This window comes from Pristis pectinata, chromosome 15, assembly GCF_009764475.1.
Source record: "Pristis pectinata isolate sPriPec2 chromosome 15, sPriPec2.1.pri, whole genome shotgun sequence".
Lineage (NCBI taxonomy): Eukaryota > Metazoa > Chordata > Chondrichthyes > Rhinopristiformes > Pristidae > Pristis > Pristis pectinata.
This window is the reverse complement of record NC_067419.1, coordinates 21,394,390-21,414,585: the sequence shown is the minus strand read 5'-3', so window position 1 is coordinate 21,414,585 and position 20,196 is coordinate 21,394,390. Positions and strand designations below refer to the sequence as shown.

Genomic DNA, 20,196 nt, shown 5'->3' with positions numbered 1-20,196 from the left:
GGTCACTCAATCTGCGTCGGGTCTCACCGATGTACAGGACGCCACACTGGGAGCCCCAGATGCAATAAATGACACCCTTGGACTCACAGGTGAAGCACTGCCTTACCTGGAAGGAGTGTCTAGGGTCCTGAATGGTGGTGATGGAGGAGGTGTAGGGACAGGTGTAGCACTTTGCCTGGTTGCAGGGATAAGTGCCAGGAGGGTCATCGGTAGGGAGGGACGAGTGGACAAGGGTTCTTTACCAGTAAAAACAATGAAGGCCAGTCTTTTGCAAGCTTTGCACTGCTGTCAGCATGAAGGAAAAGCTGATATGACGCGAGTATGGTGGGGGTGGTGGGGTGTGGTAGTGAGAGGTTGTAGGGGAAAGAGATTGGCAAGGTTGTAGTAGGGAGGGATACAGAGTCTTGATGTCAGTTTAGGATTACTGCAGAAAGAGTGGGGCAAGGAGGGCAACTAGCTGCAGTAGGTGTCTCAGGTTAAGGATAAGACCCAAGCTTAAGGTGCAGGACTTGTACCCAGGGGGACGAAAGGTTGCTCACACTGACTACATAGAAGGCAAGTGCCAACATGAGATATAAGTATTTAATTTAAAGGCTACCCAAAGCAGGTCGCAGTGCTGAAACCTATAACTTGGGATCTGCTCAAGCAGAACTCTTTTAACATGCCAATATCTCCATTCCCAGCCCGCTCCATCTCTATTCTCAGTATGTGGGAGGGATGGGACAGAGGCTGGTAGATCATGGGTGGAACCTATAGTGGATCCAATTTCAGGTAACCCATACCCCCAGTGTTCTCCCATACACACCCACCTGTCCACATAGGTTCCCTTTGTTCACCTTGCCCATCTCCTTCTCCATCTAGTTCCACCTATCAGCTACAGGCTTCTACTCCATCCCTCCCTGGTACTGCTATATACTGGCTACCTTTCCTCTTCCTTCTCAGTCCTGATGCAGAGTCTCAGCTCAACAAGTCGACTTACGCCTTTTGCCTACTTAACTTGCTGAGTTCTTCCAGCATCCTGTTCTTTGTTCTAGATTCCAGCATCTGCAGCGTCTCTTGTCTTTATACTCCTAGTCATAAACTAAGTGGTTATGTCATTGAACACTCCATTTACGGTGTTTAATCTGTCCTGAGGATTCTTGGCTCCATCCCCAAGTCTTTACAGTGTTAAATGGTATCCCATGACAAAATCACAGCAGACAGTCAGATATTGAGATATGGAAATTTAGACACAGATGTAACTTCTTGGTTTGGGAAATCCCATAAAATTTTGAACTGTTTGCTATCCTGACCATGAGACAGGCCATGGTCATCAAAGTGACATTCAGGAATATGCTGTAAGTGGTTGGACACCACACTGCATGTCTGGGGACGTCCACAGGTTAACACATCAGAACTACAAAGGGCTTGGAAGGAAAATAGCAGTCTGCGTAATCCAAGCAGTAAGCACACAATTTTCTTTAAGAATAGCCTTTTTTTAGTTTAACGAACAGAAATTTTGTCTCCTCACGTACATAAATCTTGCGCCACATGGAATTTCTAGGCCCAGTAGCTAAAACCTCAAACACTGTAGACCAATATTTTACTTGATTTGTTAATGACACAAATAACATACCCTAGATACCAACCATCAGTTGAGCATTCTGAAAGGAGAGTTACCTAGATTGTCAATCTGATAACTCTCTGTTTTTAAAACTTAGCAATTACTTTATCACTCATTATAGTACACCTATCCTTAGACTTAAAAATTAACATACATATAAAGTTAATGTTAAGGGAAGACCTCAAAACAACTAGCAAAATGCTAAATTAATTTCAAAGTATTAAGTTACTTTTTTGCCACTTACCATCAGGTTCCTGTGGGGAAGAGCCACAGTTCAGCCTCATTACTATAGGGGCAAAAGCCATCTTTCCTTCCACACAATGTTTTCTGATACTGTCTATTATGTTTGGGGGGAAGGATATGTGCAGATCACAAAGGAAAACAATGCTGCGGTCATCCTGAAATGAAAAAATAGGGAAGACATGAAGCAGCACAGAGAGTTCAGCTTCTCTGTAACCAGGAAAGCAAAGTTGGTTACAACATTGTCATAAGGGAATCAACTGTTTCTGCACTTTTGACACAAAGTTACATTTATAAATAAATACTCCTAACATCATGAACAAATTTATGAAAGTCAGCATATTCCAGAAAAATTTTCATTTATTAAAATTATTCCAGAAAAAAAATCAACCTGTTACGCAAGTTGTCAATTTATATTCCTGCCACATGAAGCACTGAACTGCAGGTGATAATTTGCAAAAATGTATCTTGCAATTTGTTTAATGCAATTGAACGACGTGAATGTTTTCCAAATAAAAATATTGGAAACTGTGTGAAGCTGTGCTTCCAGTAGGATTGCAATAACAAATGAAGGGTGCAAGAACAACACAAATTAACATTATAGGATAGAAAAGCATCCAAGCAGCTTGTGGTGAACATACACAGTAGTGGCAGCATACGTATTTGAGATCAATGGAAACTGAACATAATGCAGAGTCACTACTGTACATGCATACATAGAGCAAGCTACTGAGAGCAGATTTCTACTCCTTTGTTTTCCCAGCTGAGCAGCACTATGAGATACATAGGATGAAGTCAGAGTGGGTGCAGGACTGTCATACAAGATGATGAACTAAGGTGCAATATAGAAGGGTCTAGCACACGGATGACTTTTTATTACTGTTTATGTCTGTGTCACAGGAGGTGTCAGACTGTGCCTTAATTATTTAACAAAAATGTAAAATTCTGTGGATCATTTGTAAATTATTTTTCACTTCCTTGCTGAAATCTTTTCCAGGGCCAGGATGGATGAGGAATTTCTTTTAGCCATTGAATAAAGTGCTACATAAATTGGTTTAATGTGACTGTCCTTTTCATGACCACTTTCTTGTTTCCTGTCACATCAAGTAGTTTTAACTAAGTGAATATCAGACTTGGGTGGATAAGAACAACAAAGTGTTTAGTCTTGGAATGGGGGTGATCAGCAATTGGACATTGCAGGGGTTAAGCAGCAGTTTCCAAAATGTTCAGTTCTGATCTGTTCCTGCTGTACATCCCTGCCCAAGGAATATATATACGTGTAACTGAGGGAGTGAAGTGAAAGTTCACCAGATTGATTCTTTGGACATAGGGTTCAGCCTACGAGAAGAAATTAAGCACACTGGTCCAAACCTCTCTTGAGTTTATAAGAATGAGGAGTCATCTCACTGAAACATAGAAAATTCTTCTGGGTCTTGACAAGGTAGATGCAGGGTAGATATTTGCTCTGATTGCGATGTCTAGAACCAGGAGCCAGAGTCTCAAAGTACTGGATTAGTTATTCATGACAGAGGTGAGAAAACATTCCTTCATTCAGAAGGTAGTGAAGCCTTGGAATTCTCATTCCATGAGGGCTGTGGAGGCTCAGTCGCTGAGTACATTCAGACAAAGATTGGAAGATTTTTTAGATATTAAGGAATCAAGAGAAATGAGGTGAAGTGCTGAGGTTTAAGATCCACTACCAGACACATCTTCCCCTTTCCTCCCCAATCTGCATTTCCCAGAGACCATTCCCTTTGTAATTCCCTGGTCTGTTCTTCCATTCCCATCAACCACCTCTCTTCTTATGGCACTTTACAATCACAGACAATGCAACATTTGTCCTTTTACCTCTTCCCTCCCCACCATCCAGGGATCCAAGAAGTCTTCCTGGATGAAGCACTCACCTGCACTTGTTCCAGTCTAGAGTACTGTATTGGGTGTTCACTATGTGGTCCCCTCTACATTAGAGAAACCAAATGCAGATTGGGTGACCACTTTGCAGGGCACCTGCATTCAGTCCACAGGGGTGACCCAGAGCTTCCTGTCGCCTGCCACTTTAATTCTCCATCTACTCCGCTCAGACCTATTGGTCTCTGACCTCCACCGCCATTACAATGAGGCCCGATACAAGCTTGAGGAACAGCATCTCATCTTCTGCCTGGGGACTTGGCAGCCTTCTGGACTCAGTATTGAATTCTACAACTTTAGGTAACTTGATTTCTGTCTGTATCAGACATCAAACTGTGGTATTGGCTCAGATGTTTTTTTTTGGAATTGGAGGACATGCCCAGCCTGACCTGTTGGGTATAACATCCTGCTCTGCATTTCAAAACTCCTACATTCTCTTGTCTATGTTCTCAGTCTGTAACTACTCCCATTCACTCATTGACCAGATGACCCCATTTTTAGCTTATCCCAAGATCACATTGGCTTTACTCTATCAGAGACATTCTCCTCTCCCAATCTCCCTGCACCTTAATGAGCTTATTTTCTCTTTCCCAGTTCTGACAAAGGGTCTTTGACCTGAAATGTTAACCCTGTCTCTCCTCCCACCTGCTGAATATTTCCAGCATTTTCTGTTTTTATATTAGATTTCCAGCATCTGCAGCTTTTTCTTTGATTTTCAGCCATGATCATACTGAATGGTGGAGAAGGTACAAGGAGCCAAATAACCTACTCCTGCTTCTATTACAAATGTTCTTCTGATTGTTTGGCAACAGAAACAAAGCCCACAGAACATATGAGGTAATGTTATTCTTCATGCAATACCCAATTGTTACCTCCCCTGTGAAAACTGATTCATGCATACAGGCAACTCCTGCAATGGGTTGGGGGGGTGGGTGTTTGTGTTCATAGAAAACAGTCCGTATCATGGTTTTACATAACGCGCAGCTACGTCAATTGCACATGCATCAAGAAACGCAAGTTGAAAAAAGAAATTGTGTATATTTACTTTTTTTCTCCCCCACATAAATTCCGTGAGGGAAAATTTTATTCGGTATCTCAAGTTTCTGGGTAGTGGTTTGTGGATTCTGTAATGGTGAATTTCTGCAACCTAAACATCTGTAAAGCCTGATGTAATTATTGTAAGCTGCTTTAGGTAACTTGATTTACTCTAACTGTGCTATCTTCAAGGGACTTTTAATTACTTGCAGGCTGCGGAGCGCAGCTAGAGACGAACTCAACACGTTGAATGGCCCTGAAGGCTGTTGCTCAGATTCTTTGAAGAGTATCTTTTGGTAACTGTTATATTAGAACCTAGTACTGATCACGCTGTGTCCCCAGAACAACTGGAAGCCAGAGAAACGACAAAAGCAAGAATTCTCTCAAACAGGAGGCCAAATCCCCCAAGGGGTTTCTGGGAACAATGCTGCCACCTCCTCCTGTTTGAGGAGGAAAGTACTGTCAGGCAAAGGTACTGAGATCTGTCACCTTCTCCAGGCAGTTTAGCCACTGTCTCACTTATAAATGCCAGTCTCCCAATTTACAGCAAACTGCACCCACAGGACATTATAGACCCTACTCAAGGAAATGGAATTTCATTTCCTATATCTTAAATATAGCAGTTAGCATAACGATTTACAGCACCAGCGACCCAGCTGCTGTCTGTAAGGAGTTTGTACGTTCTCCCCATGTCTGCGTGGGTTTCCTCCGATTTCCTCCCACATTCCAAAGACGTACGGGTTAGGAGTGTGGGCATGCTATGTTAGCGCCGGAAGCGTGGCGACACTTGCGGGCTGCCCCCTAGAACACTCTACGCAAAAAGATGCATTTCACTGTGTGTTTTGATGTACATGTGACTAATAAAGATATCTTATTTCATCTCAAATACAGAACAGTTGGTGTCACAGGCATATGGTTTTGTCCTCCTGAAAGTTCAGGGAATGACAGTTTGCAACCATGTGTTGCAAGCTCATGTCTCGTGACCACAGAACACTTGAGCAAAACAAAAGACTACTACGCCCTAAATGTTCAGAATGTGTGCCACATGACCAAATATCCCATACTCTGGAAGACTGCAAGTCATCTGCCATGTCCACCATATTCCAACTGAAATGTGATAGCCCGGGGGGGCAAGAGCAATTCCTCCCTATTATGACTCTTCACTTCAATCCAGGCTCTTGTCATGGTGGAAACCACAATTAAAACTATTCCCTCAAGGTCATTAGATGTGTGCCATCTGAGTCTGAGAGGCAATTCCACTGCATGGTCCACCAGTGTAGCCCCACACAATTCCTTCCAAAGAAAGTCTCCTACTACACTGTTTACCATTACGTCTACAACTGACAGTCATGATACTGCAACCCTTTCCTGCTGTGCAGAAGCAGAAAGAGGAGGAGAAGGAGGAATAGGAGGACAACAAAGTTCGATGAAGGGATGCCCTAAATAGATGCTCTTTTCGGGATATTTAAAGTTCTGATATTTAAAGGAGAACTCCATTGCATCAGCTCAGGGCACTAACACAATGGCAGCCCATGCCCAAATACAGCCAACCATGGCAGCATTATGACATGGGAGAAACAAATGGCAAAGCCAACAGCCACTCCAGGACCTGGTAATAGCCATTTGCAGCATGGAAGTCTCACCATTTCCCCTTAATGTTTAATAGCAGTACCAATGTCCATTATCCCATCACCAATGATCAGAAAATACTGGGACTACGCACTTCGACTGCAGCGAGAGGGCTTAATTCTTCTGTCTACAATGAAAGTTGCAAATTCCACAGCTCCAAAAATGCTGAAGGATAGTCCCTCCACACTGGCCTCGACGAGTACAGCTCCAAATGAATGCTACACCTCAATCAGCATAAAGCAACATGCTGGACTGAGTGACATTAACCAAACTGAGCTTTCACTGCAGTCTGTACTGATGAGTTGCCTGTATCCTAACTGGGTCACTGCAAACCATGAAAGCTTCTGCCAAATAAAAAAAGCTTTCATCACTATTTCAAAAGACAAGGGCACTTGCTACTTAGATGAGCTTACGTCTGCAAAGTGAACTCCAAGTTGTGCAGTGACATCATTTGGAAATATATCTTCCCTTTCTTGTGTGCTCCGTTATTTACTACTTTTTTCTAATAGTCTGCAATTAGAAAAAAGATTGTTGCAATATTCACCCTCTGTCAAGCTACAAGGCAACTAACAAAATAATGAGGTAATAATACAATATCAGAGTTATACAGTACTGGCATCTACCAAATGGAGTTTGTCAAATATAACCCTCCTGCACGTGATTTAGATGGTATCCCCTGGGCTAGGGAATGCAGCCTGCACTTTTCCAGTATCTGTTAATTATTTAGCTTGCATATTCACTTGCACCACTTAAGATCCTATTTCTGGACTATTGTCAAATTTATACTTCTTATCTCTGCTCGTGGGTTAGTATTTGTTGCCGCAAAAACAATCAAAAGATTGCTCAAGAAAGGGTCATTTTTATCTGATTGAAATTCATATTTAATCACTTCATCATCTAAAAGCACTAAACATTAAGCACAAGGTACCAACATATTGGGTTTGTCTATTTACTTTGGTAAATAGCATCAGAATACTTTTCAATACAAGATTGATTATTGCTCAACATCTACAGCATTAGCCAGATTTATATGTTTGTAAAAGCTGCCTTATCCAAAAGGGCATGTCATCTGCACTGATTCATCGTGCAGCTTCTTGAAAAAGCACAGCAGTTTCAGAAACGCACCTTCAACTGCTCTGGTGGAAGTCTACAAAATAGCTTGAAGGAGGAAGTCTGAGCTCCTGAGTTAGAGTGCTAATACAAACTGGGATATCTTTAGTGTTCCTCTGCTTAACTGTGAGATGGCATTTAAAGTAAATCATACAGGCCCAGCAAAGGGACTCACTAGACTGGCAAATGGCAGGGGAACATACCAGGTACAAAATGGATCTCTTACTGAAGTTATTTGCTCCCTAATGGTAAGGTCTGAAGTTCCAGGAGTGCAGTACAGATAGGCACTTGAATAGGTTCTCATCGTGGTCCAAGCACTGGGCAGTCCCATGCAAGTGAAATATTCTCTGATTCACCCTGAAACTCTCATGGTTCTGCATTCCTGGCATAACTGTGGTTTACAGCTCCTGTATCTTTTTCTCAGAAAACTGTGGCAGCAGCAGTAATGCAGGAAGTAAATGCCAAGGTCATTGGGATTGTAGCCCAGTTAATCCCAATCATCATGTGGGAGAAAACACTAGGTGAAGTTGCTCTCACGATTGACTCTAATTGTACCCATTTGTAGAAGAGTTATCAGCATAATTTCAATTCAAAAAACACTCAAATTTGTAAAACAAAATTTAATCTATGCCAAAATGCCCACCCCTGATTTAAATGCAATCAAAATAACCCCATTAAGCAAACATAGTTTAAAATGTAGATAACCATGGTTACAAGTGATAAGACTTAATTTGAAAGGAAATGTTTTGATTGCATCAGAATTTCACAAGTCTTGGGTAATAGTAAATTTATTGTATATTTAATTATTCACTCGACAATTCAATGTAAAGAGCAGTCAGTTAACAGTGGAGGAAAAACATGAGGGTGATAGGATAGCCCATGATAGTACACAAGGCAGAGAGCAGCTGAATGTGGAACAGAAAAACATATTTATACTTAATTTAAAAACTTAATTACTGAAAAATCTTGCTGTTTTAGGTCTAATTTGACAACAATGAAAATGGCTCAAGGTGTTGCATGTTGCACTTTTGGGAGAGAACTGGTGAACATCTTCCACAGTTTACCTCAGCACTCTTTTCTCATTCACAGAATGCATACATGAGAAATTTATACATTGGAACTGATGTTCAGATAAGTCAGTTGTTTATTCACAATTAACTAGATTATAGTAACATCACTTTCAACATTTTGATAAATTTTGTCAAAGTTACCCTTTCTTACCTGTATTAAATCTATTCCTGACTGCAGGCCAGCTGAACGCTCAAAATTCCCCTCAAGTCTCACATACTGATACCTGTACAGAAACCATGAACTTGTGTTAAGATATGCTTCTCCTTAACTGCACACCTGTTCAAAATACATTGGGTTCAGAGAAACATTGTGATGAGGGTGGTTTTGTGGCCACTTCAGATACTGGAGAATGGATTTTTTTTAAAACCAGACCCAATCCCTGTGGAGTGCCCCAAGTGTTTCTCCCACAACCCCCCATCCCCCGACTGTGATACTGCTGTGGTTCAGGACATGAGATTAACTTTTCAAAAATGTCATCATGGATCAATATTCAGTTTGCGGGGGACCTTGCTGCTATAAAGAACTTGCATCACATGATGAATGCCTACATGTTCCAAATGTAAAATGATAATGTTGAAGAATAGTTTCACTTGCTTCTTGACTAGTGAGAATGCTTGGAATTAAAGTAGCAGCTGAATCTATAACAGAATGCTTTTTTTTAAGTTACAATAAAAGGGAAGCCTCAGAATCCCTTGTGGTTAATGCCATAGCCAAAGGAACATAAACACCTATGAAGGAAATGAATTTTAAATTACATGATGATATAGACAATGAACCTCATGGTAAGGCATGTTGGAATCAATAGTGGTAATTCAATTCTCTTCTGTGCTTGCAGAGAAGGTCAAAGACTAGTTAACTTGTTATATTAGTCATAAAAATATTAATTTCAAAAAGCATAGTATGCAAACTGAAGGACTAGTTTTTACATCAAGTTAGATCTTTTGGCCAGTTCTCTGTTTCAATAAAGTTAACCAAAAGAAGCCCATGACTAAATATTTAAGTATCAAGTAATTGTGACTCCTGATCTATTGCACTGCAATCCTCATTGAAATCAAAGGAGTTATGGATTTGAATCCAGTGTAACTTCATACAAGATAGAAGAGACGAGTCCCCAGTACATTGCTGGGGAATTTCAGCAAGATTGGGCATTGCTACCAAGCTCCTTGTGTGGTAGTTCTGGACTTATAAGTGCTTAAGTGGTTAAGTACTGATGCTTCCAAACAGCAGTAATTAGATCCAGCCCATCATTATCTCAACTTCAATACAAAATGTTGTAATGTTAATGAAGAAAGAGAAACCTGGTCAACATGCTGTTTTTCAGGGCTTTTTCAACATTCATGTCTGTACTACTGTAATCAGCAATGATGACATTAAAGTTTTCATCTCCAGTGACTGCATACAACTCCTCCATATCAAAGATAAATTGCTGTACCCATCGAGCTTGGTTTTTTACTGTAGAAAGAAAACAGAAATTACCGACAATGCACATGCATTTGTAGAAATCAAGTTCAATAGCTACAGGTACATTCACTTCTCCAATCCCCTTCCCATTCACTAACCATTTAACCCTCTTTTTACATATCCTCAAAAACTCACTGAAAGTTCAAATGTATTTCTAAAGATTTCCCCAGATGCAATACTAATAAGAAATATTGAATTTATATTGTTCCATAAACAACTTTGTATAACAGACACTTCTTGAATTGCTGATTCTGGTTTTGTACAAAACTGCTTCTTTCACAGCACAATAGAACTCACTACAATTTACTACAGTCATTAATTTAACAATGGATTGTGAGCAGGGGAAGCCAGGCACAGAATAATAAGTGCAGCATGATTATATAGTTCTTATATTAAGTTAAAAGAGTTATCCAAACTGTCGAAGAACCTTGTTTGGATATGTAAATAATTTATGGGACTGATTGGGTATCAAGTTAAATATAGTGCATTTGATTAACACAAAATTAACTGGAGGCTAAAACAACTGTGCACATGCAGTATGCTGTTGGATAATAAACAGTGTTAACTTCACCAAGATTATTGGCATTATTATTCACATTAATAAATAATCTTAATAGTGCTATATCTCAGCATACTGTGAAACACAAAACTATGAAGAATGCAAAGCTGCAGCCATGTTGCTCAAGTCAATCTGTGAACGGACAGATTTTATTAAGTAATTAATAGCTGCATCTCTACATAATATTCTTTCATTTTATTTAAAAGGTGATTACTTGATTACATTTAACTAGATTATTTATTTGTTCAAGGCATTGGGAGGTTTGGTGTGGTTGTACAGAACGCTGGTGAGGCCACACTTGGAGTATTGTGTTCAGTTTTGGTCACCCTGCTATAGGAAAGATGTTATTAAACTGGAAAGAGTGCAGGAAATATTTACAAGGACGCTGCCAGGACTTGATGGACTGAGTTAAAGGGAGAGGTTGGACAGGCTAGAACTTTATTCCTTAGAGTGTAGGAGATTGAGAGGTGATCTTATAGAGGTGTATAAAATCATGAGGGGCATAGATAAGGTGAATGCACTCAGTATTTTTCCCCAGAGTTGGGGAATCGAGAACTAGAGGGCATAAAGTGAGAGGTTAGAGATTTAAGAGGAACTTGAGGGGCAACTTTTTTTTACACAAAGGGTGGTATCTATGTGAAATCAGCTGCCAGAGGAAGTGAGGCAGGTACAATAACAACTTTTAAAAGACAGTTGGGCAGGTACATAGACTGGAAAGGTTTAGAAGGTGAAAAACACGATGATGCTGGAGGAACTCAGCAGGCCAGGCAGCATCCGTGGAGAAAAGCAGGCAATCAATGTTTCGGGTCAGGACCCTTCTTCAGGACTGAAGATAGGAAAAGGGGAAGCCCAATATATAGGAGGGAAAAGCAGAGCAGTGATAGGTGGACAAAAGAGGGGAGGTGGGGTGGGCAGAAGGTGGTGATATGTAGATACAGGTAAGAGATAGTGATAGGCAGGTGTGGATGAGGAGGGGAGAGCAGATCCACCAGGGGATGCGTAAAAGGCAAGAAAAAAAGAGGCTGGGAAAGGGAATAAGAGAAGAAGCACGGTGGGGGGTGGGGATTGCCTAAAGTGGGAGAAACGTTGACCACCTGCTTTTCTCCACGGATGCTGCCTGGCCTGCTGAGTTCCTCCAGCATCATCGTGTTTTTCACCTACATTCCAGCATCTGCAGTCTTTTGTTTCTTTAATGTTTAGAAGGCTATAGGCCAAACATTGGCAAACAGCTTGGATGGGGCATCTTGGTCAGCAAGGACCAGTTGGGCCGAAGGGCCTGTTTCCATGCTGTATACTTCTATGACTCCATTTAGAGTTAGAGTCAATTAATTCTTAATAAGCTGATAACAGCTACACTCCTCAAATCTGATTTCCAAAATTTGCCAAATGCCTCTTAAAAATAGCTGTTCCTCTGCATGTCCAGGTGAGAACGTGACTTTACCTGGAACTATAAAGTGTATCATTGCGTTGCGTTGCCAACTGAATCCAGTTGGTAAACACAGCATAATCTTTTCTTGATTTTCTCTAAAATTCCAGCCTCCCTGCCGGAATACGTTTCTCATCTTCCGTTCGTCACCGCCATCCATGTGGTAGCCATTTCCGTTGAGGTTATAAATATACTCTGATAATCGCACAATTGTTTTTTGATTCAACAACAGCTCAAGTTCCAGGAGATATCGACTTCCACGCAGGCGATCAAGGCGCTTTTCAATATTGACTATTTGATGAAGTGTATATATTCTGTTTCCAAATAAATAAATTGTTATTAGAAAAAACACTGTAAACATGCTCCACTTGTTCTATTCAATTGTATACCCTTCAATTTTATTGCAGAGTTATTAATATTTAAACTCAAGGTTACCTTACATCTTACTGGTCAGACAAAAACAACTACGAGAGGTTAAAATGAGACTTATGCCTTCCCCCATCTTGCTAGCTTGCAACAATGCAGCAACTATTAAATTCAACACAAGATATCAGCATGTTAACAACAAATGGAGTACTTAGCCCAAAATGTCTAAAGATTATGCTCTATGTCCAACTTGAGTACTGTCTGTGACATTGGGCAAAACCGGAATTCTGATATACACAGAAACAATGTCCAACAAGCCTTCCCACTGACACTCAGACAACCTTGCTCACTATTACTCTTGGTCAATGTTAAGTCATAGAGAAGTACAGCAGAGAAACAGGCTCCGTGGCCCATGTTGTCCATGCTGACCATCAATTACCCATCAACACTAATCCCATTTATCAGCACTTGGGTCTGTAGCCTTCTATGTCTTGGCAATTCAAGTGCTCATCTAGATCCCTAGTACAAATATTATTGAGAGCAACCATAGGATTCAGACTGAGGCCTGTGGGTGAGCCAGGAAGCAGACTATGCTCCAACCTTCATCTGATGCAGAGTGCAGCAGTCACTTTAGGAAATTTTATGACTTGATTATTGGATTCTTCTCTCACTTTATTGCATTTCCTTTCAATTGCCATGTTGAACCACTATCTGCTATAGTGCCCAGCATTAAAATGGGTATCATAATAAGCTTGAGTAAACATAATAAAATTCTACTTAATGATCTAGGTTTTCTCACCCAACATCAACAGTTTTTCCACTCAGAAGAGAAAAAGAATAAAAATGAAAGGTAGCCCACTAAGAAATTAAAGGAAACGTTACAAAGCCTGAAAATCCATGGCTTAAAACTGAAACTAATGTTAAGCACAAGTAGCTCAGATATTAAATTGAACAGCAGGACAAATATAGAAAAGTACAGATTTATGCAGCAGTGTTCTGTGAGATGTGAAGGACAAAATAACTGAGGTTCTGGCAATAATTTTCAAAACTTCTATGGAAAAGGAAACTGCCAGGAATCTCTAAGTAACTAAAAGTGTCAACCCTGTCAGAAAAGCAGCAGAGTCATTTTCTTTTACTCACTTTGGCAGGTTAAAACTATATAAACACAGAATACAAAACAAAGGTAATTTATTAAATCAGTTGACATGTACTTCGACAAACAAATTAATCAGAACTTCAGTAGGTTTTTGCCACACGGATGATCCATGAGAAATATCAAATAAGTAATCGAAAACATAGAAGGACATATTACATGCATAATCAAAATGCATGTTTATCACTTGTGGGACAGAATATTAAAATTAAACTAATGGCACATGGAATTAAGGAAAATGTGGTCAAATGCAGAGAGATGGTGGAGAAGTGCACAAGACCAGGTAGGTAAAAGAAAGTTTCTCGGGCAAAAATTATCAACTCTGCTGGCCGAGCTGCTTTATCTGACAGATATTCACTGGGAGAAATGCATGTATTTTAAAACTATAAGGGAAGAATATAACTTAAAATTTAATATAAACACCTGAACAGGTGCGGTTTCAGTTTCCGAATGACACCTTTCGCACGAGTGCAGATTTACGGTATATCTTGTATCATACAGGAAAGAGCATTAGTACATGCACAGCAAAATAGGTAGATTGGGATGTCAGTAAATAAATGACATTGCCATTTTGCAGTTATTGCCCTCTCACAGTTTCACAGAGCAGAAATGCATTCAGCAGCAGGAAAGAGCTGGTACCAGTGTTATTTAAAGCAATCATTAAGCACTTGCAAACTGATTGCTGATCAACTTCTTCTGGTTCTTGCTCCAATGGCATTTTCTATAGTTCTTCCAGTTCCTAAAGTCTATGGGAGGCAGTATATGCTAAAGTCCCTCCTGTTGGCTTCAAGGCATCTACACAGACCAATTACTCTTGACGGTGCCTACAACAGAATAAATTGTTAGAAAAGAGGAGGAGGGAGAGAAAGCCATATTCACCCAGAGCTCCTGGGGAGGAATGGTATTACTAGAAGCTCAGCAAGGAAAAATGTAAAAGACTTTATAAACTGCAGGTGCTGGAAATCTGATGTCCCCACTAAAATCTGCTCCAACCACAACTTTAACTTCAGAGAAGGACAAGGATTGAAATACTAGTGGCCATGGCCATGAATTTTTGTGCAATGGGTTAACAGAAACTTGGAATATCTCTGGGTTTATTGTTAACTGTTACACAATGGAACTTACTGATGCTCCCTCTTTAATTAAAGCTATAACTTCTACAACAGCAGCAGGTAAATGTGCATGTGGCTATACAATGACTGCAAGCACCTCCATGGTTCAGATTGCCAGAAGCAACATGTATGTCACTTTGGAGGCACTATATACAACTCAAAGATGTACTGCAACCAAAAGTATTTCCATTCCCTTAGCGTCCATCTTATGTTTGGCTATATCCAGATGATCGTACAGTGCAACATTCAATATCCTGACACCCCACTGTGCCAACTGTACTTGACCCATCAGTGATCGATGTCATGTTGAAACAACGTCTTTTTCTCCTCAGAGTGCTCTGCATTATTTGCTAAGTGGTGTCAAGAATTGTGGTGGTCTGCTATATTCTGCACAATCTTGCCACAAGTGGACACAGTTTATAATCAGCTACAGAGAACAGATGAGAAACAATGGAAAACTAAAGTGGAAAGGAGGTGACAATCTTGGACTTTCTAGCTGAGCTGTTTATAAACAACTCATCTGAATACAATGTCAGCAATCACACACATCTTATCCTTTTATTGCTGACGATCAGTGGATAAGTAAATATGCCAAACCAAAATTTGTAATCATATTATATTGCACGCAAAACTAAACTAATCACCCTTGCACATCACCCTTGCTACTGCCGTACTTGTGACTTTGCACGCCAAGTGCATTATCCCAACAGTGGCGACACCATAATATGTGGAAAGCCCTATGCTTTCAGTTGAAATAGAGCAAAATCTCGAGCAGCTCAGAGGCAAGAAGATCTGGCTTCAGACTACAGCAGCACGGTAGGAGCAGCAACCATCTTGGATGGATAGGTGGTAGGTAAAAAAAACAGGAAGAGCACTGGCAAAGTGATAGCAGCAAGTGGATAAATTTATTATTCCAAGGACAACAGTTTCATGCTCTGTAGAGTGGTTATCACTCCCCAAGGATGGACCATCCACAACTCAGTTGAAGGAGAGATTGCTGAATTGCTGTAAATTCCCACAAGAGTCTTTGGCACTGGCATTTACAGACATAATGACAGCAGTCTAAACCTGTGTGGCAGCAAACTGAACATGCATGGCAAAAGTCTGAGCCTCCAATGCAAGTGCCCAGCTTTAGGTAGCTTCAACTTGTGTTCGTTTAGAAGCTTAGGTGCCTATCATCAGCCACTATATAAGACTGGGTGCATAAGTTCGTTGATGGTTTTGGCCACCATTTCCATGTTAGACAAAAGGGCCAAGAAAAAAACTGCACTGGTCTGATTGTGATTTCCTGTGCTGAAAGTGAGGAATTAGGAAAAAAAACTCAGAATCCACAAGGTAAATAATCATCATGTTTGGAAGAGAAAATGAAGAATGCAAATCATTACTCACCCTTTGTGTTTTTCATTCAGCTTCCTCATATACATTTCCACGACATCTAGAGCCTCTTGATCTTTCATCAACAAATTTCCCGACACATTACATCGGAGATCAATCCAGTCAGATCTTAAGGAATGGAAGTCCATATTGTTCACGGAGAAGGTCTGTTCCCAACTGACTGCTTTGTCATATATATGTTGATAAAAGTTCACATCATCAGGGAAGTCTTCGTCATCATCCACTTCTCTTTTTGATTTATCTAGGCGACTCCATTTTCCATCTTTGTTCCCATTCTCTTTAAAATTTTCTTTGATTTTAACTTGTGACCTTTTGATTACTGGATCATTTTCCTGTTCTATATAATCATATTCTTTCTCTTTCCATTTCTGATTGGCAAATGATATAACTTTTTCATACTGGTCTTTCATCTTGATTGATTGTGTCTCCTTTCTGGAGTGGGACTGCACAGGGACTGAAGGTCCTGGGTTCTCAGCAAGATTATTTAGTTTGTTATTTTGACCAAGGACAGATTTATTTGAACCATTGATTTGTCTGTCAGCATCAAATGTTTCCTCTTTCAGTTTGGATGGTGACTTAAGTTCTCTGCGCTTTAACCGATCAGTTCTCCCTTTACTATCCTTTTTATTTATAAATGCAACATCATTTTTGTTCACTTTTTGTCCTGACAATGTAGGTGGTTGTTGGTCATAAGTTGTTCTCTTAGCTTTCTGAATGACCATTTCTTTTTGCTTCTCCACTAACCCATGAACTTGTCTCTCTTGAAACTCAAGTCTACCAATATTTTGGTTAATATCTAGATTTTTTCCCTGAGAAATCTGCTGAGTAGAAAAGTTGTTGCCTTTAGCCTTCTGTCTTACAGAGGATTTTACAGTTAGATCTCCTAACCCATCATTCAATGATACATATTTCTGTTTTGAAAAACCTTGGAAAGTCCTATTTGTTTTTTGACTTGGAGAGTGGGTGCTCTGTATGTCTTCTTTAACTGAAGAAATTTCGTTTCTCTTGCTTTTCATTCCTTTGTGTGCCAGAACTTTCTCAGCTAATCTATGGTCAACAACTGTATTATGATCAACTGTATCGTTACTCGGTTTATTTTCTACAACAAAGAATAGCTTCCTTTTCCTCTTAAAAGTATAATCATCATAATCATCGCCGTAGTCTTTTAAAGTGACGTCATTCACCCTGTTATGCAAATTAGGAGGGTGTTTGGCCTCTCGGATGCTGTCTGCCTTTTCTTTTTGACTTCCAACTTCTTCAATATTCTTTTGGCTTTGCTCCTGTAGGGCATCTTTTTGATTTGCTGGTTGTGGGAATTGATCATCCTCTTCATAGTTATATTCCTCCTCTTCTACTTCAACATTGTGCTCCAGTCCTTCCTCTTTATTCCTGTTCTGCTCATTTGGCTTTCCTATAAAAAAGATCAATACCATCCAATTTCATTGGAAAATCTTTCATACTGCAAGAACATTTTTATTCATTTTTGATTTTTAATAAGTTTGCAAGTTATTAACAATGACAAGAACAATCATTTTTGTCTATATTTCTTCTAAAGAGGGATATTAGTGTAATGTGACAGATTTCACATTTTTAATTAATCGCAAGCAAGGCAGATCTGAAATAATTATTGAACTTTCCCTTATTAAAATGAATCTCGATAGCACCCATCAGCATTTCAATCAAAATATTGGAATATATTGGTAATAATTAAGAAGGATAGTGTAGATTTGTAGAACATTGACAAACCCATTGTATTGCACAGTGCCATTAAAACACTTTAACAGGTTCATTAACCTGTAATTATTTCTGCCTCTGCTAGTTATGTGTAAAGAATCAGGATACATTGGATGTTTTTGCTTGTGGAGGGGTTATGAAAGAAAGTAAACATTTGCCCATTAAAGCTGCTGGAACTTGGAAACAAAATATCTTCTATCAATAGGTTCTCATAATTAGCTGCCAGTTCATTCTGTGTTTCACCAGTGACGAATTGTTTCCAAGAATTACTCCACAGACATCATCACCTTGGCAGAAATGGCATCCACAAGTGGCCATGCTTCCTCCTCACTGAAGCCTCCCTGCCTAGCCATAGTTTATACCATTTGACCTGTCCAAACCACCATGGTCGTTCTTTGCCCCTCATTATCAAATCTTCTGATAAACATGCTCAATTCCAGGATCACCCTGAAATACAAAGTTAACCTTCAGCCTCTCAACTGTTAAGTCTCCTAAAATTCTCTGTTGCTTCCTCTACCTTCTCCTCCAGTAACGTCTGAGGACTACTTACTTCTTCTCGAAGACTGAGCTTTCCTCCTTTTTTTGCCAGCCAAACTCCCACCAAGATTCCACCCTACATAGCCCTGAACTCCTGTCTTTCATTTATTTCTCTCCTACCGTCCCTTAATTCCTCTCTGGGATTATCAATTAAACCAACCTCCTGCACTCCAGACTTTATATATAATAAACACTAACCAACCAACTACTCTAACCAGAACCCATCTTATTTGACATTGTCAATGTTTGTAGACATTGACTACCCTTGTTCTGTTCAAATCTGCCTCCACCATCCCAATTAAATCGAACACTAACCTACCATGCAAACCACTGCCACATCTCAAACTATCATTTCCATTCCCAAATTCTTTTTTTTTTTGCTTACTGATTCACAAATAACACTACCCACTGATAATGTTGAACAAAATTTCAATAACCATATTGAGATTATTCATAGTACGGAGTCATAGATCCAAAATGTATTCGTTACCATCACCTGCTCCTATCCAGAGAGAATTTCCGGACTTTCCTCCATTTGATTTTTGTGGGGGCACATCCATTTTCATGTATTTGTAGAATCCAAATCTGTTGGATAGATATAAGTGGTTTAAGTAAGGTCGATGGCATTTTAACAAGTTCTTTATAGTTTCCAATATGTAAGAATTTGGGCATATTTTCCCGTCATCAGTAAGAAAACATTAAATTACTAAATAAGACCAGTGCTATTATAGTTTTATTTTTCATTCTTAGTTCCAATTATTCCTGATGGACTTTCCTCAGTTATTTTGCACTTTTGGCATTATCTTTGTGCTCATTCCTGTCATCTGATTCAAAATTCAAAGAGCAAATCCAACAGGATTTGCCAGTAATTTCCAAGGAGGACTTGGAATATATTTCTCCCAACCCTTGAAGGTAAAAACCCAAAGGAATCATAAATTAATTCTGAACCCTGAGGCTAACTTCTGATAAAAAAAACAAAGAAATTAGAATATGCAGACAATAGCCAAATTCCTGAATTAATTTTCATCAAATTAATTCTCATTTTTATTTCCATTACATTTAGTTATTAATTTGTGGAGTTACCTTCCTAACATTTCATGTTGTATCTCACCTTTCCAAGTAATAGACATTTTCAAAATAAAAGCATTTGTTTTCTGATTCCATGTGTGTTAGCCTTGTGTAATCATTGGGATAGACATAAGTCAGATGAACCTAAGATTAAAAAATGCGAAAAAATTATAACATATAATGTCTGGCATGAAAACAAACCATGTGACCCAATTTGTCATTATCAATGTTTATGTTCCATACAAATCTTCTCCCACCCTGCTTTATCAAAACCTATTCCCCTTCTAAAAATATTTATCTAGCTTTCCCTTAAATGTGTCTATGATACAATGATCTCCCAATGGGAAATTATGCATCCTTACCATTTTCTACGTTATGAAATTGCTCCCGAATTCTCAGCAGAAATTATTGACCATTATTGTTTTAAACATCAAACTGCACTAACAAACCATTCCACTTTAATATTAATCTCTAAAACAGGAAATGTACAGAATTGATTCCTGCTCGAGATAATAAAATGCACATTCATAACTACTTGACCAAATGAAAAGGGAAAACTGAAGGCAAGTGCAATTTTATCAAATGGCTGGTAACCTGATGAAAAGGATCACCCAAAATCAAAAATAAGAGGGTTTCTGCCAGATTGATAACCAAACAGCAAGTTTCTCCTAATGCAGTTGAGCTTTCAACATGGACGGTTATTTTACCACTGTAGGCGATTACTTATTCCTGTCCTTTGTTTCCTCCTGGTCTCTCCTGAAAATGTGAGAAAAGGACTGCCAGACTGTA

At 39.5% G+C, this 20,196-nt stretch overlaps 1 protein-coding gene across 1 annotated transcript in view; it reads right to left on the bottom strand.

The window, feature by feature from the left end:
• b4galnt3b (beta-1,4-N-acetyl-galactosaminyl transferase 3b) overlaps nt 1-20,196 on the bottom strand; it is a 117,736-nt gene that overhangs the window by 8,214 nt on the left and 89,326 nt on the right. The window contains 7 exon segments of the mRNA XM_052030002.1: nt 1,848-2,001; nt 8,747-8,819; nt 9,895-10,048; nt 12,058-12,356; nt 16,063-17,479; nt 18,830-18,924; nt 19,451-19,551. Coding sequence (XP_051885962.1) covers nt 1,848-2,001; nt 8,747-8,819; nt 9,895-10,048; nt 12,058-12,356; nt 16,063-17,479; nt 18,830-18,924; nt 19,451-19,551 — 2,293 coding nt within the window.